At 41.1% G+C, this 14,582-nt stretch overlaps 1 protein-coding gene and 1 long non-coding RNA gene across 3 annotated transcripts in view; one reads left to right on the top strand and one right to left on the bottom strand.

The window, feature by feature from the left end:
- The window catches only part of tafa1b (TAFA chemokine like family member 1b), a 124,795-nt gene extending 117,280 nt beyond the window's left edge, over positions 1 to 7,515 (top strand). The window contains exons 5-6 of one of the 2 annotated variants that reach the window (XR_014920415.1): positions 1,232 to 1,323; positions 6,220 to 7,515. Coding sequence is in view for 1 of the 2 variants with exons in the window: in XM_085456036.1 (XP_085312162.1) it covers positions 6,220 to 6,237 (18 nt within the window). In the remaining variant the exon portion in view is untranslated. The remainder of the gene's footprint in view (positions 1 to 1,231; positions 1,324 to 6,219) is intronic. The other variant, XM_085456036.1, reaches the window with a different exon arrangement.
- Positions 1 to 14,582, bottom strand: part of LOC146709091 (uncharacterized) — a 45,856-nt gene that overhangs the window by 23,587 nt on the left and 7,687 nt on the right. The gene's annotated exons all lie outside the window — the stretch shown is intronic.

Below are 14,582 nucleotides of genomic sequence, written 5' to 3'. Positions count from 1 at the left end.
TACCTGCGCTCTCTGTTTTGTGTTTTGGATGAGTCGCTTAACACTGACTCATAAATCAGCCAAATAGTATTATATGAACCGCATCTGTATTATATTATTATATTGCCACATCGCAGACAACTTAGCAAAGAACCAATTATAAATCATATCTTTAGACACTTTATGACTAGCAGCCTTTTGCAAAAGCATGTGACTTCTTCCTAATTCTTTAGTCAAAACTATGAAAAACACTTACGATAACACGGTTTAACAGGCATAGAATATTTTTGAACCAACAAGGTCATTCCCAAAGTGCTATTGTCAACATGGTGTGCATTGTGTTAAAACAATTTAGGACACCAGGCAAGTAGAGGACAAACAAAGAACTGACAGGCCCAAAAAGCAGGTGAACAGTATCTAATGTCCTTAAGAAATAGGAAAAGAAATCCAGCCAAGACCTGAGAGATGCCTCTGGCTATTCAGCTGATCTACTGTCCTCTAAAGCTTCATCAGAAATGTTCAGTCTCAGTGGAAGTGTGGCTGTCAATAATCTGATCTTAATGAAGAGAAACAGGGAGAAGAGGCTGGCGTACGCCAAATTGCACAAGAACTGAACTGAAAAGTCTTACGGAGTGCTGAATCCAAATTTGGTTCAGATTATCATCAGTATGTATCAGCAATGAGCACAACAGTAAGGGTCCACAGCCATCTGTAAAACACGGTGGAGGCTCTGTCATGGTTTAGTGGTGTTGGAGATTGTTGGAATTATTAAAAGAGAAATTACCATCAGATTTTGATCTATGTTGGAATAATATCTGGAAAAGCATCTGATTGATTACAGCTTCACTTTCGAGCATGACAATGATCCCAGTCACATTGCCAGAGCAGTAAAAGGATACCTGCATAGAAACAAAATGCTTTTTTTTTTTTGTCCTAAATGTATGTTTGCAGATTTCAATAAATCATTGCACCTATTAGCTATTTTCCTAACAAAATATAAAGCAATGCAGGGTGGCTCAAGATTTTGGCACAGTAAAGTAGAGGCAGTGAATCCTATTTTATTTATTTACTCTCTTGAGATGCAGAAATCGAGTTTGTTAATTTCTGCGCACAAAAGATGGAAAAGCTATACTGTAACATGGCTTTGGTCTAATGTCAAAATCTTAAGAGAAGAGCGTAAAAAGGTCAGGCCTGAAGGTGCTTTTCTACCGAATACACACGTGTCCTTCTTTTCTTGACCCTCTCTTTGCAGAACACCCAGCCATACTCCCCTTTTTAGCTTCCGGAAGCAAAATGCAGAGGATGCGTCAACAGAAATTGAGCTGCATTCTTGCTTCTGTAAAGGTTAGTCTTTTTTTAAGCTGTTCTCTTTTTTTTTCCTTCTATGTTTTCACGTCTCTCTCACATCACTGTATGCATTTGAGTGTTGGGCAGTAGGAGTGGGACCAACTCATGTTCAATGACTTCCCATTAACCCAAATACTCAGTGCGAAATAATCAAGTGTGTGTTTACATGCCGTGCATGATTAGGCAGGCGTGACACAAATACTGATCGCACCGCCACCCACTGTAAATATTTATCACCAAGCGCAGGCAGAGCACGCATAAATAATAAGCAAGTTGCTGCAAAGTTTTTTACAGAAACTGTGGCTCATGTATCAGTAAAATGTTTAGTGCGCAGATGGCTTAACATACATATGCATACAGCATGCTATAGCAGCGCATTCACAGAGCACTGTAGAACACACACACACACACACAGAGAGTCGGGTCCGCCTCTTAGCAGAACCTTGCTGTCTGTGATCAGTGTGTAATGGCAGGATCTGTCCTTCTTCCTTTCATTGCCTCCTTTGTTCCATGTCCTGTTTTTTGCTATCGGCCACTGTGTGGGTTTGATTACAGCGCCTTGCACCGGTCTGCCAATCCCATTAGGCACTAATCTGTGACATGCTACTTGCTCCTCCATGTGTGTGTGCTCCTAGTTGTGTATGCACGCACATGTTTGATGTGTTTGATATGTCTGTGTTTGTACGGGTACACTCATGTGTGCACAACTGAGGCTGGCGGGCAGATCTCTTCCCTTTTCGTTGTGTGGCTTCTTATCAGAGGCCACTTGATGTCCTGATCCCCCTCAGAGGGTCTTGTTGAAGCAGCTATCAGCACACAGCATAGCCCACAGGCTACATGAAAGGGCTTTTATCCTGCACTCTGCTCTCTTTTTCCTCATTCACCTGCCTCTCAGGCCAAATTGCCTCATTTGTATTTGTTCCTTTACAAGCCACCAAACTCACAACACAGCGGCGTGTTTTCTTTTTCCTAGTCATTTTGTTCCACCTAGAAGTTTTTATTTGGTTCTGAAACGCGCAAGTGAAACACAATGAGACAGGCGTGCGTACATGTACAGCCAAAGACAGGCTTCATCATCATCATCGTTCACAAAAAATTGGCATTCAAAGTAAGAAGCAAGAAGCAAAAAGCCAGTGCCTGACACCCATGTTTCTTCTTTTCTTTCCTTATGTCTTTCAGAGAGGGAGCCCTTCATTGCCTGTTCTGTATCAGCAGACAAGGCAGGCCCTATTGTTTGTGGAAGTCACAGTGAGAGCGAGGCTGGGGAGCACCTTCCAAAACACTCGCCCACCATAGATCTGCATTACCCGCTCCACTGGCTAAATAGATCAATCCATTTCTGCTCCCTCCAAACAATTACACACCTTAAAAGAGACAGGCAGAATGAGAGAGGCTGTAATCGAAGCATCTTTTCTCTTATTCATTCTTCTCCCCGCTTGATGATAGCGAGAAAAAAAATTACATCCATTTAATAACCTCATTGTTAGTGTACTAGAGTGAATATCAATATGTTGTCACTATCAAAGCGAGAATGTGATACATATCTAATACGAGCGTCATCCCGCATCCCATGAATTTGAACTTTTTCTAGTGATTTCACACTGCAGCAAACGTTTCTTATTCATCTACAGAAGTTGTTTAAACTGTATAAAGACACAATATTTCCACTAGTGTTCAGATTAGTGAGTGCAAAGCGTTACATTTAAGTGGAGCACCATCTTTCACACTTTTCAGTGTGTTCCATCTCCAGCTAGTCTGACATGATTTACTTGCTGTTCAGTGTGCCGCAAGTCCCTTATTAAAAGGAGCAGAGGGCACTTTTTCAAGCAAAATAACACACTGTGACAGGATGTAGCCCATCTGTGAGATAGCCCGAGAGCAAAAGTGACCTGCCAGCAGATGCTTCACCATCTAATTTGTCAAATCGGGAGATCGAGCTCTGAAGTTGATCAAAATGAACTCCAAACGGCCGTGCCGCATACAGTCCAGCTTCACCCAGGAATGATTCGTTCCATCTCTGAGCCTGACAACGCTTCTTTCTCCTTCAGCTTTGTATAATGTCATCACGATGACAAACAGAAAAATTATAAACTAATCATAAACAGTGCATTGTTTGAGATATCCACTTTGTTAAAGGATGAGACTCTAAGCTGACAGATGCGGTTCAGACTTCCAAAAGTGCCCAGATTGTCATCCTTATGACATATTTGTACATAGTAATGGTGAAGGAGTTCATTCCAAGTGCTGCTGATTAATTTATGTTCATTTGCTTTTCTTTATCCATTGTCAATGTCACATTAAATGGATCTTGATGTATTTTCTTGTCTGGAGTCTTCTGTTTTCAGAGGGTCCTCTTTAGTGCTATTTCAAGTGGTTTCTGAGCAAGCATGATTGATTTGTTCAGCACTAAACAAGAAAGGGGAAAGGGTAGGCTGTGTTTGCACTAAATCCTTTTGTTAAGGCAATTGTCCTTGGGTCTTTTTACTAACTGAAGTCTGAGCAAATTGCAATTTAATGCACCCAGCAAATTAGAATGCAGACACCTAAGTTGCCAGCAAAGATGGGAACAGGCAGGAAATCCTTGAGCGTTCCACTTGTGCTCGCTGCACTGTTTGCTTGAAGGGGACAAAAAAGAACAGAGGACACTTTTAGTTGCTCTTACATGCATATGTGGGTTGAAATGACGACATTTGCATACAACCCTTCTCTTCCCGCTAACAAACCTCTGGTGGATTGCATTTCAGACCGAAAGTGATCCTCAGTGGTGTAACCTGTTACTGCTTTTGTTCTGGCAGAGGTAATTTTGATATGTCACCAGACAGTAGATCATACATATGCAAATGCTGGACAGATGAGCCCAGAGGGGGGGGAAAGTGTTTAAAATCATTGGGAAAAATTGAGAATCTATACAGAGAAAGAGACCCGGAGGAGGAAATATTAAATCCGAGTAGCTATTTAAAGCATACATAATAACAGCTGCGGTGAATCATTCAAAAGAGTTAAAAAGGTGACTACATCAATCCTGCTGTTCCTGTCAGACGATTTAATGACTGCATTAAAAAAAAAAAATCCCTAAAACACAAATAAGTCAGTGTGATTGTTACCACTCACACGCTACTTTTTCCAGAAGTTGTATTTGCATCTTTAAGTAAAATCTATAAAATTCTCTTTACATGAAATGTTTACAATTGTGCAACTGACCGCATATAAGTTATAAAAGAAGTAAACAAAATATTAAAAAAATAGATGCTAAAATGAACATTATTTGGAATGAACAATTCTGTGTTCAGCTGACATTTTAAATATATTTTCCTTCTACTGTTAGTTTATACAGATAATGCATTAATATCTGGTATATGTTTTAAAAAGAAGACACGTTACAGATTTTCTTGAAATACTGTCAACAAAAAACTGTCTATATCTGCCCCAGACTAAGGTATCTGCCAGAAATGTTGCAGAGAAACCAGAAAAAAATCTTTAAATATATATTTTTTAAATACTAAATGTCCTGAAGACAAAATCCACCACTCTGCTGGGAAGAAAGGCAGAATAATGGATGATTCTTGGCTCTTGAAAATTGCATAAATGAGCTGATGTTCATTTACAACTGGTGTCAAATCGGTGTTTTGCAACAAAATTGAATTACGGCTCAAAGATGAAATAAATGGCCTGCTAAAATTCTTACTTTGCCGCTGCATTCAATTATTCTGTCAAGTCAATAACAAGTCTGTCGGTGCTATGGCTGCACTGCATTATATTTTCAGATGCACATGTTTTCGTATGGTTTCAGATATTAATCATAAGACCTCCTCATAAATGGAATGAGTGAATATAGGTGCACATTACTGTTACTGAGGAAGGACAGCTAACAAAGTCACATGGCTTGCTTACTGGCATGTACAAGTTACTGGAGCTCTGACTGTGAGTTAGAGATTACAGAGTCCAACACAGCACCCTCCATAATTAAATTCATACACCTGGTTGCCACCTGCCAAGACTGCTGGAAATGCCATGAGTGTGTTTCTTTGTTGAAGAGGATTATGGGATTTCTAATTGGCACCGCCGTGCGCGAGAAACATGATGTTTCTTTAATGTAAACTCTTAAAGCAGTAACATAAGTCAGAAATGTGATGAAACTCTTTCATGCTTTTGTTGCGACAATAAAAAGAGATTAAGGAACTCGACAACTGTAACTGTTGCAGACATCGTGCGCACCGTTTTTATTGAGCTTCAGGATGAGCAGGATGCTGAAAAGCAGGACTTTCAATAGCAGTCTCAAGGCTGTACAACGGAGCATTGAAAAGTGTCCAGATCTGCAACTGGGGCTGAATAAGAGTCCCTGAACCAGAGTCATGGCGAGACAGCTCAGACTCCACAGCAGGGGCCCCCAATCCCATTTAGAAAAGCCAACGTTATTTTATCAGGTCATTTGAAATTGGCTGGCTGACTATTAAGGTTCAAATGAAGGTGCTGCAGCAGGCTGTGAGGGGGCCTGCAAAACTGCTCAATGTTAAAGGCAAAAATATGCTAAAAATTATACCATGAAGCAGACATGCACAGCATGGAAACACACCAGGGTTTCCTATGCAAAGAATTTTGCTGATTTATCCTGGTACACATAAAAATGCCAAATAACCCTCCATCTTCAGTGTGGTTTCCAAGCATATAAGCTGTCTGTTTTTCCGTTTTCTGTCACAGCATAAATCAGGAGGTGAGACGGGGCTGTACAAAGCCTCCACAGCTCAAAAGACTCCCCTCGTTTTTTGGTTGTTTTTTTTAAACGTGCGAACGAAGCAATTCCTCGGGGTCTAATCCTCACACACTTGTATGCCTTTGTTCGATCTAAGCATATGTGTGTTTTCTCTCCTCTCCTCTTCTTCCTCTGTGTTGCAGATTCATCCCAGGACCTAACAGAGAGCTCCCATTGCAGGGCTCAGCGCCAGGCTCCTTCCCCTCATGTACCCTTTCTCTTCTCATCGAATGGACTAAAACTATTACATCCACGGCTACTGACTGGATTACCTGGGACCATAGAAAGGATATCCACCCAGATAAAAACAGCTTTGCTCGCGTGATGCCAAGGATTTGAAACCAGACTAATCCCGTGTTTGATCAATGAGCTCCATGTTGGTGACTCTCCTCTTCCACACAGCTGTGGCCAGTTTCTGACCTACTCTTCCCTCACTCTGTTTCCCTATTCAGAACTGAAGCAGCTTAGCAGGGGCTATTTAGAGGTTGTTAAAACATAATTTGAAGACGTTCTCCCCGCCCATCTGAGGGTGAACTTGTTGGCAAACTTTCATAGACCTGAACCTGAATCTGTGGAACTGAGGGCACATTGGGGGAAATTACGTCGGTTTATTTTTATTTCTGTGTGGAAAGCATTTGTATTTGACTCACTACCTGAGGCTGATCGCTTTGTTGTGGCTGCACCGAGGAAACTGTCAGCTGTTACCGCTAGAAAGGTCGATTAATGAAGACTCTCAGAGAGGCTTTAGGGTCAACCCCATGGCCTCACGCTCATCCTCCACGACGAACATTCTGACTTTTATTGGTGGGCATGCCCAGTGTAAATTCATGAGCACTTCTTTTCTTTGTATGTAAGATAATTTGTGTATATATACACATATATAAATACATTACATGTTAAGCTGACAGATCCAAGAAGCTGAAAAATATATTTACAGATTTCAAGCCCGTGTTGGAATCCTGAATAACCCTTGAACGTGAGCCAGAGGCTGTCGTCACGGTGCGGTGTGTCTAGGACTGCTTCGCATTGGGGGAAAAAGCCACAACGGAATCATAAAAATAAGTTCTGCTCACTTTTGTCATTCAGCAATGTTGTTTGGTTACTCCAGAAAGCGCTTGTTGTTTCAGTAAAGCTGAGGAAAACACTGTATAGAACTGCCTCACTAAAGAAAGCAGCAACACCCACCCGTGACCTTTCCCCTCAGACACATCAGAGAAACTCTGACCATAATAGGACAATTACGTTTCTGCAGCGGAGAGTGGTCACGGGTGAGAGTGTCTGTAATGTAGATGTTCCTCTTACACACACCAGAGAGATGATTTATTCAAAGTGACAGTGAGAAAGTATTAGTCACAAAGGAGAAACATAGTTATCCCCCAGTAGCTATAAGTACATTACAGGACAGCCTTATGAGAAATAAAAATGGTTTTCTATACTGATATGCTGCCTCCCATTTCTCCATAAGGTGACTGATATTTTGAAAAATGTTCCTCTTACGACTATTTGATATGTTGTAATATGTGGGTGGAAGATCTCGTCAGAGTTTCATTTATTTTATATGTTAACATTGTGAACAGAGTTTTTGCTTGAGTAAACAAGCAATCAAGAACGGCACAGGACGGGTATGAAAATGACTTACGGGCACAGACACACTCACAAACACACACACACACATGCGGTAAACACAAACGGATCTGTGATGCTTCATTTATACAATTCCCTTGCTGGCAGAGTGGATTTATCAAAACAGAGCATTCAATTCATTCATGCAATTAGAATAAGGATTTCCAATATCAGGCCAGGCAAAATTCCAGATGATTTTCAATATCAACCTCCTCTCTCGGCAGATATTAGATTCGTTTCTTGTCCCAGTGGATGCACTAGTGTACATTCATCATTTAGGAATTTGGCTAGTTTCGTGGAGCCCGGTGCCTCGCTGAGCAGTCACAGAAGGTATGAAAAAGACAGAGACATCAATCTCCCAGTGGTCTTGCCAGAATCATGAGGGAATATAGTAAAGGAGAGAGAGAGAGACTGCTTTCTCCTCCTGAATGGGTCATTTCCGTCTTTGTTTTCTCCTATTTATTTAGCTTGTACTAAAGAAAATGAAACAGTAGAGGAGTTTGTGCATATGCACGACCTGTCTGCGGGTGCTTTTTTGTTGCCATAAACGTTTGTCTTTTTTTACACGCACATCCCTGTGTGTGTGTATTTTAGACCCAGAGTCTGGGAGAAATACATCCTGCGACGACGTACTGTGAAGATTATCCTCAAATTCGGTGCTCGTGTAGGAAATCAAGCGATTTCTCCCTTCCTACTTATGCAGTTCTAAGTGGATTTTTTTTTTTGCTTAAAAGGTGCTTGGGGATCAGAAACGGAAGAGGTGCTTTTCCTTTTGCCTTTTCTCATTCTCTTTTATGCACTGCTTAGCTCTATCCAGAAATGATGGAGTCGTGCTGTGGAGGGAGGTCCTGCACCATTTTAGACAAAGCAGAAAGGAGCCCAGCATGAATAAATAAGCGGGGCCAGGTCCTCCTCCCACGCCACAGGACTGTACAATCTCAAAAGAGAGACATCCATCAAGTCCTGCCGACCTCCCACTGAGACAGGGAGACAGCCATGACCACATCACGCTGGATGGCTAATCAACGCCTGACAGCAAGGACAACCCTTTTCATGCAGCCGAGATGTGCGCGCAGGATGTCGGCCAGTGTTGTTTATAAAACTTGCACTTGTAACTTCCAAGGGTATCTCAAGTAAAACCTAAACTTTTGCCCTGCATAGAAGGTAAATGCTTGGCTGCTTTTAGGAGCTTTCATAAAGAGCCTCACTCCTCTTTGACGGCACTTCTGTCTTCGCACTTTATGACATTCATATGCTTTAATCATTTTGGATAGCAACCTATAATTTGTGGAAAGGGCACACTCCTTACCTGTGGGGGCTTTGTGGCCTATAATTACAGTCATTATGGCCATGAGTCACGGTGAATATCAGCTTTATAATGATCATTCACTAGAGCTGGACAACTAAGAGTGTTCGAAAATCATTAATGACACTAAAACTTCCCCTCAATGATAGCTATTTTCTACAACTTTGGGCATTATTACCAGTGGCCCATTTTCTATGAAATGTAATAGCACAGTATCAGACAGAGTAGAATTAATCCTTTTAATTATTGAACTCAACAAATGGGAGCAGTGGCAGCACTGTCACAGCTAACATGTTCATCACACCTTTTTTTAAAAAGAACTTGTAGTGGTGACAAAACACAAAGTTGATACACACACACACACACACACACACACACACAAGCTGAAACTGATTCAACCGCATACTTTCAAGTGAAACACACCAATCCCCTGCTGTACACCATTGTTTGTAACAAATGAGCACATACTCTGATGGGTATGCAATACATCACTGTTCTAGTCCCATGACACTTAACCGTACCCACCAACCACCAATACCCTTGTCAGCCAAATGACTAGCCTGTCTATGATTGTCAGCGGCTGCCATAATGATAATTTATTTCCGTGCTCCTTTACACTTCTTCACCTTATTTCGTCTCCCATTTCAACCCAAAACGCAGCAAACTAAAATCCATCATGCTGCACATGCTGAATGGCCGAGCGTTGAGGATGACATTTCATGTCCCACAAGGGGCGCCGATGTCGTCACAGAGCAGCCTCCCTGGGAGATTTCACAGTTCACACTTTCCCATTAAACAGAGAGCATTTTTCATAGTGCTGAATCCACACAGCGGGACAGCTGTAAACACACAGTTTCTCAATTGTTTGCCACTTCTGAATAAATGACCAAGAGCCGAACTGGAAGGAGTGAGGAGTTAACTTCTTGTTCCGAGCCGCAGAGTACACGAATACGTCACATGAGTTTAGCTTGTACATCTCACAGTATTCAAAATTTAATGATTATAAAATGCAAAATAATGTTTTCATGCAGGACACAACGCAGGATGAGGACACACAGCACATCTCACAGGTTGAAAAGGCTGTTTGTTTGTGTTGAATTTGTGTTTTTTTTTATTGCGTTATTTTTTTCATAAAATGTCCAGTGCACCACAGAGTACTATAATTCAGACCAGTAAACACGACACAGCTATTTTCTGGTGTTGGCTTCAATTACATCATACAGTAAAGAAATAAAGACATACATATCAGAGATCTATCTATCTGTCTGTCTATCTGCTAGATAGACAGACAGATGCTGCTTTGATTGCAGAGAAGATTGTACCTTGGCATTTTTAAGGAGAGGTCAGATACAATTTCATGTTGTTTGTCCACAATTGTATAGACAGTTCACAACTGGCCTGGCCCCCAGGCTGCCTGCCAGAGACAAAGCACTGTGCCGTCAGTCCAAACCTGCCCACACACACAATATCTGCAGTGAACTTATCTAAAGTTTGGATGATGGAAAGGCAAACTAGAGCATTTGTCTTGCCCACACACTGCCTGAAAAGTTTTGCCATGTCATCGAGTTCATGCAATTTCCGTTTTTCTCGTTCTCCATTAAGTTACCTGAGTTTCCTAATCAATTGGGTTTATCCTGTAAATGTGGGTTCAATTTGAACAAATAGTACCGTTGGATGATCAAACTGAATCTTAAACTGGAAATTACTAACAGTTCTACTGTTGTAGACTAGCGTTAGGCTAGTAATACACCAAGGCCAAATACCAAATACATGTTTAGTCCTTGCTCTGTCCTCACACAGGCTTTCACGAATAATAGAAATCCTAAAATTCGATTAAGCCATAATCTAATAAATTTAAAACATTTTCACAAATAAATTGCTACAATTCATATTCATTCTCTGATCTGTCTCTTCCACATTATATCATGTCTCAAGGCCGTCTCACAAAAAGTTCCTCTTTTCTGAATTTGAAAGTGAATCCTTGTGATTACAGCATGACGCAGAACACCAAGTATGTAAAATCCACAATAACACATAAAAATCCATGGACTGACTAGACAGAAAGTGAATTGTTGCTATTCTCTCCTGTGTCAGGTACAAGCTGAGCGGTTATATAGCACAGTCTCAGCAGAGTCTTTAGTCTGGGTTAATGGTAAAGGTGATTTTCTGATGGCTGCAGGATGGAACCACTTTCCCCAATTCCACTCTCAGCCAATGAGCTGCCTCTTTCTCTGGTATGCAAATTAGAGGCACAAGGGCAAGCAGGGATTGTGAAGGACACAGTCTTTAGGCCACAAGGAGACGGAGCCACCCCGGAGGGCCAACGATGCCTCATTCAGATTCAACACGATCATTTCCCCTCGGCAGATGAAGTACGTCGGTGCTAAACTCAGACTGAATACAGTGCCGAGAACACAAGCAGGCATACCTTTAAAAAACGATTGCAACCAGTAGTCCAGTGTGGAAATCTTGTTTAATAATTGAATGTGAATGATGTGCTATCTGGGCCATAAAAGCATACCTTATAGTGGCATACATTCTTCAGAAAATCGCCTTAACCTGGCAACTGACATATACACACACAAGTACACAAAGGGGCTGAACACATGCCTTTACCTAAGCAGCCAGTATTGCAAACCTCGCTGCTAGATTGGAATTTTAAGATGAGCATGATGCAGAAATCAATTTAGATGTTATTCCCACGACAGTGCCTGGGTATGACTAGCCAGGGTATTTTCTATTTTGTGTTACCTTTCCCACCTTGATTTTTTTCCCCCAAGCTATCATCCCAAATAGAATGGTGTCTGCGCCTCAAGGCGGCGGCCATTGATCCACACTGGAAGTGAGACACTGCTGCTTGTGCCATCGGCACAATACTTGTTATTGGTCAGACTTCATCAGTGACTGGATATAGATGGTCAAACGTGCTGGCTGTACACAGACATGGTTGTGATACAACTGAGCTTTAACATCTCAGTGTGTGACCCAATGCTTCCAACTACATATTTATAGGTTTAAAAGGAAGTTATTGGAATTAGCCTATAAATTAAGCAATAGACTCTCATATTTGTATGTTTCATATGAAATAGCATAGCATTTTGGAAGATCTACGTCTCTATATGGCTTGCCTTTATGGTATTGTACAGCAGGGTGGAAGACTGGTGTAGTAGTTAGCACTGTCGCTTCTTGATTTGAACCTTCTTGGGGCAATTCTGTGTGGAGTTTGCATGCTTTCCCTGTACTTGTGTGGGTTTCCTTTGGGTGATCCAGTGTTCTCCTACAGTCGGAAGAGTATTGCGTTAATTGGCGATTCTAAATTGCCTGTAGGTAAATGTGAGATATACAAAGTGGTTAAAGATTTATAGTGCTATGCGATTGGGGTTTGCAGCCTAAAGTACTTTGAGCAGTAAGAAAAACACCAAAAATATGCTATATAAATGCAATCCACTGACCACAACCACGACAGCTACAGAAAATCAGACAAACTTAACGTGGCCACAATGCATAACATCCAACGAGTGCCCTGTTCGCTTCTTGTCCCTCGTGGATCTATTAGCTAGAAACAGCTCGTGGCCCTCTGGCTCTGTGCCGTCTACTAAGACATCTTGTTTTTATCTCATATAGTTTCATAATCTAAGTGAGCTGCAACCACTTTCACATTCACAGTTAGTTACATGTCAGCTGATATTATACACCACACCATCCCTACAACAGCTTCTTCATATCTTTATTCTGTATTAGCTTTTCTGGGAGCTGTCGCAAAGTTAACTCTCGGTCTGTCTTCCCTCGCAGACAGTAGATAGAAGACAAATAGGCCTGTGTATACATAATACCTGTAGGTGACACAATGCTTTCATAATGCAAACTGACAAAGTCAATAGAGCTGCTGAAATATGAAGGAAGGGTTTTTTTGGGGGGTTTCATCGTATATCCTAATCAAGAGACATTCAGTGCACACTCGACCAGTGCTGTGAAACTGCCTTGTCTAATCTACTGTGCAGTTTTTATATTTTCATAAAGCCAAAATAAAATAAAAATGACATTATGTGTGTTTTAAATAAAGCTGGGTTTTTTGAGTGCGGCGAACCATTAGTGCATAAGGTTCAGCTAGAGAGAAGCTGTGATCCCCCGGTGCAGTCTGCTGTAGGCTGTTACAGGAATGTCCCCTGCCACTGCTCTCATTTCGTGTAACACTGGCAGTGCATTTTCCTGAAGTGCTCAGAGCAAAACTACTTAAAGTCGTTCCCCATATGAACAACTTAGTAAATGAATGCCTGGAATGTGTCATCGATTAAACAGCACAGTCCTTCTCCTATGATTCATAGGCAGAGTGCGTGCACTCAGGCACATAATCTCTTTTTTTCATTTCAGCACCTCCAGAATTGCCTTCTAAACACAAATAATGACAGTGGCAGCAAAGCTCTGCAAGCCTATCCATGAGCTCATATAAAATGCGTTGATCATTTAGCTGATTCATAATTTTCCGCTACCCGAAAGCGCAGCTCTCTGCTGCATCAGACAGATATTTGTTTTACTACATCCTAAAAAGCAATATACCAGTATTTTCCAGATTACATCTGAAGGAAATTATAGCCTTTAAAAACGTGTTTTGTCACTTGTGGAGCCAATAACATGTAACATAACATGTGAGCTTAAACAGATCATAATAGTTTCTTTTATATACATTCAAATCTATCTTAACAACAACCTTCCAGCGATATTACAGCGATTTATTCACTTTAATAAAGCAATGAAATCAGTGTTACAGTGAAGACTGATTACTGGAAATATAACTCAAACTTCACAAGATGATATAACGCCCATTTTACGTGTAACCTACCTTTCCAAATTTTCCACCATCTTCCACCTCAACAACTCGCTCCTGTCCCCATCTTTATTACATTAATCACATGTGCCTACATTAAATGAAATCCATTTAAATACCCCTGGTTGCACAAATTATTTGTGTAGCCAGGTTGAAAGACTTGGGAGTCAAAGGCGGCATAATTAGACGGGACGATTCTGAAACCTAATACAAGATGTAATTAAGGAAATTAATAAGGTGTCAGCCCCCTTTCACTGGGTGCTCTGCCTGATGATTAATCACAGCCTGGGCTAATTTGATTTGTGACAAGGAAAAGGATGACTTGGTAAGTCAGTTAGGAGAACCCAACTCGACAGCATATGACATTAATAAAACATGAAAAGTGGGGGCTGAGAGAGTAACGAAAATCCACTTGTGATCCACATGAAGCAATCAGATTAAAGGAGACTTTGGATAGATAGCCCTGTGACAAAGTCGCTGACAGGGGACTGAGTGTAATTTAATCAAAGCCTCTGATGTTACATTATTCTTATTAATCCATAATTGGACATACCACCATCATAAAGCAACAAGTATAGTCATTTATGTAGGTGGAGGTAAAAATCAAACTACATTCCAGATATAATGTGATCTTTTAAGAAGGTAGGAACACTGTATGACACATCGAAGCACTGAAAGAGGAAAAGATAAGGCCGAGGCATTAGTCACTGAGCCACCAAAACAGAAGATGAGTGCCGCAGTTCTTACTCGCA

Source organism: Copadichromis virginalis, linkage group LG5, assembly GCF_057382275.1.
Source record: "Copadichromis virginalis isolate Kocher_CV1m ecotype Utaka linkage group LG5, C_Virginalis_male_GT1.1, whole genome shotgun sequence".
Lineage (NCBI taxonomy): Eukaryota > Metazoa > Chordata > Actinopteri > Cichliformes > Cichlidae > Copadichromis > Copadichromis virginalis.
Note: the sequence above shows the minus strand (reverse complement) of the source record. Positions and strands in the feature narration are given on the sequence as shown.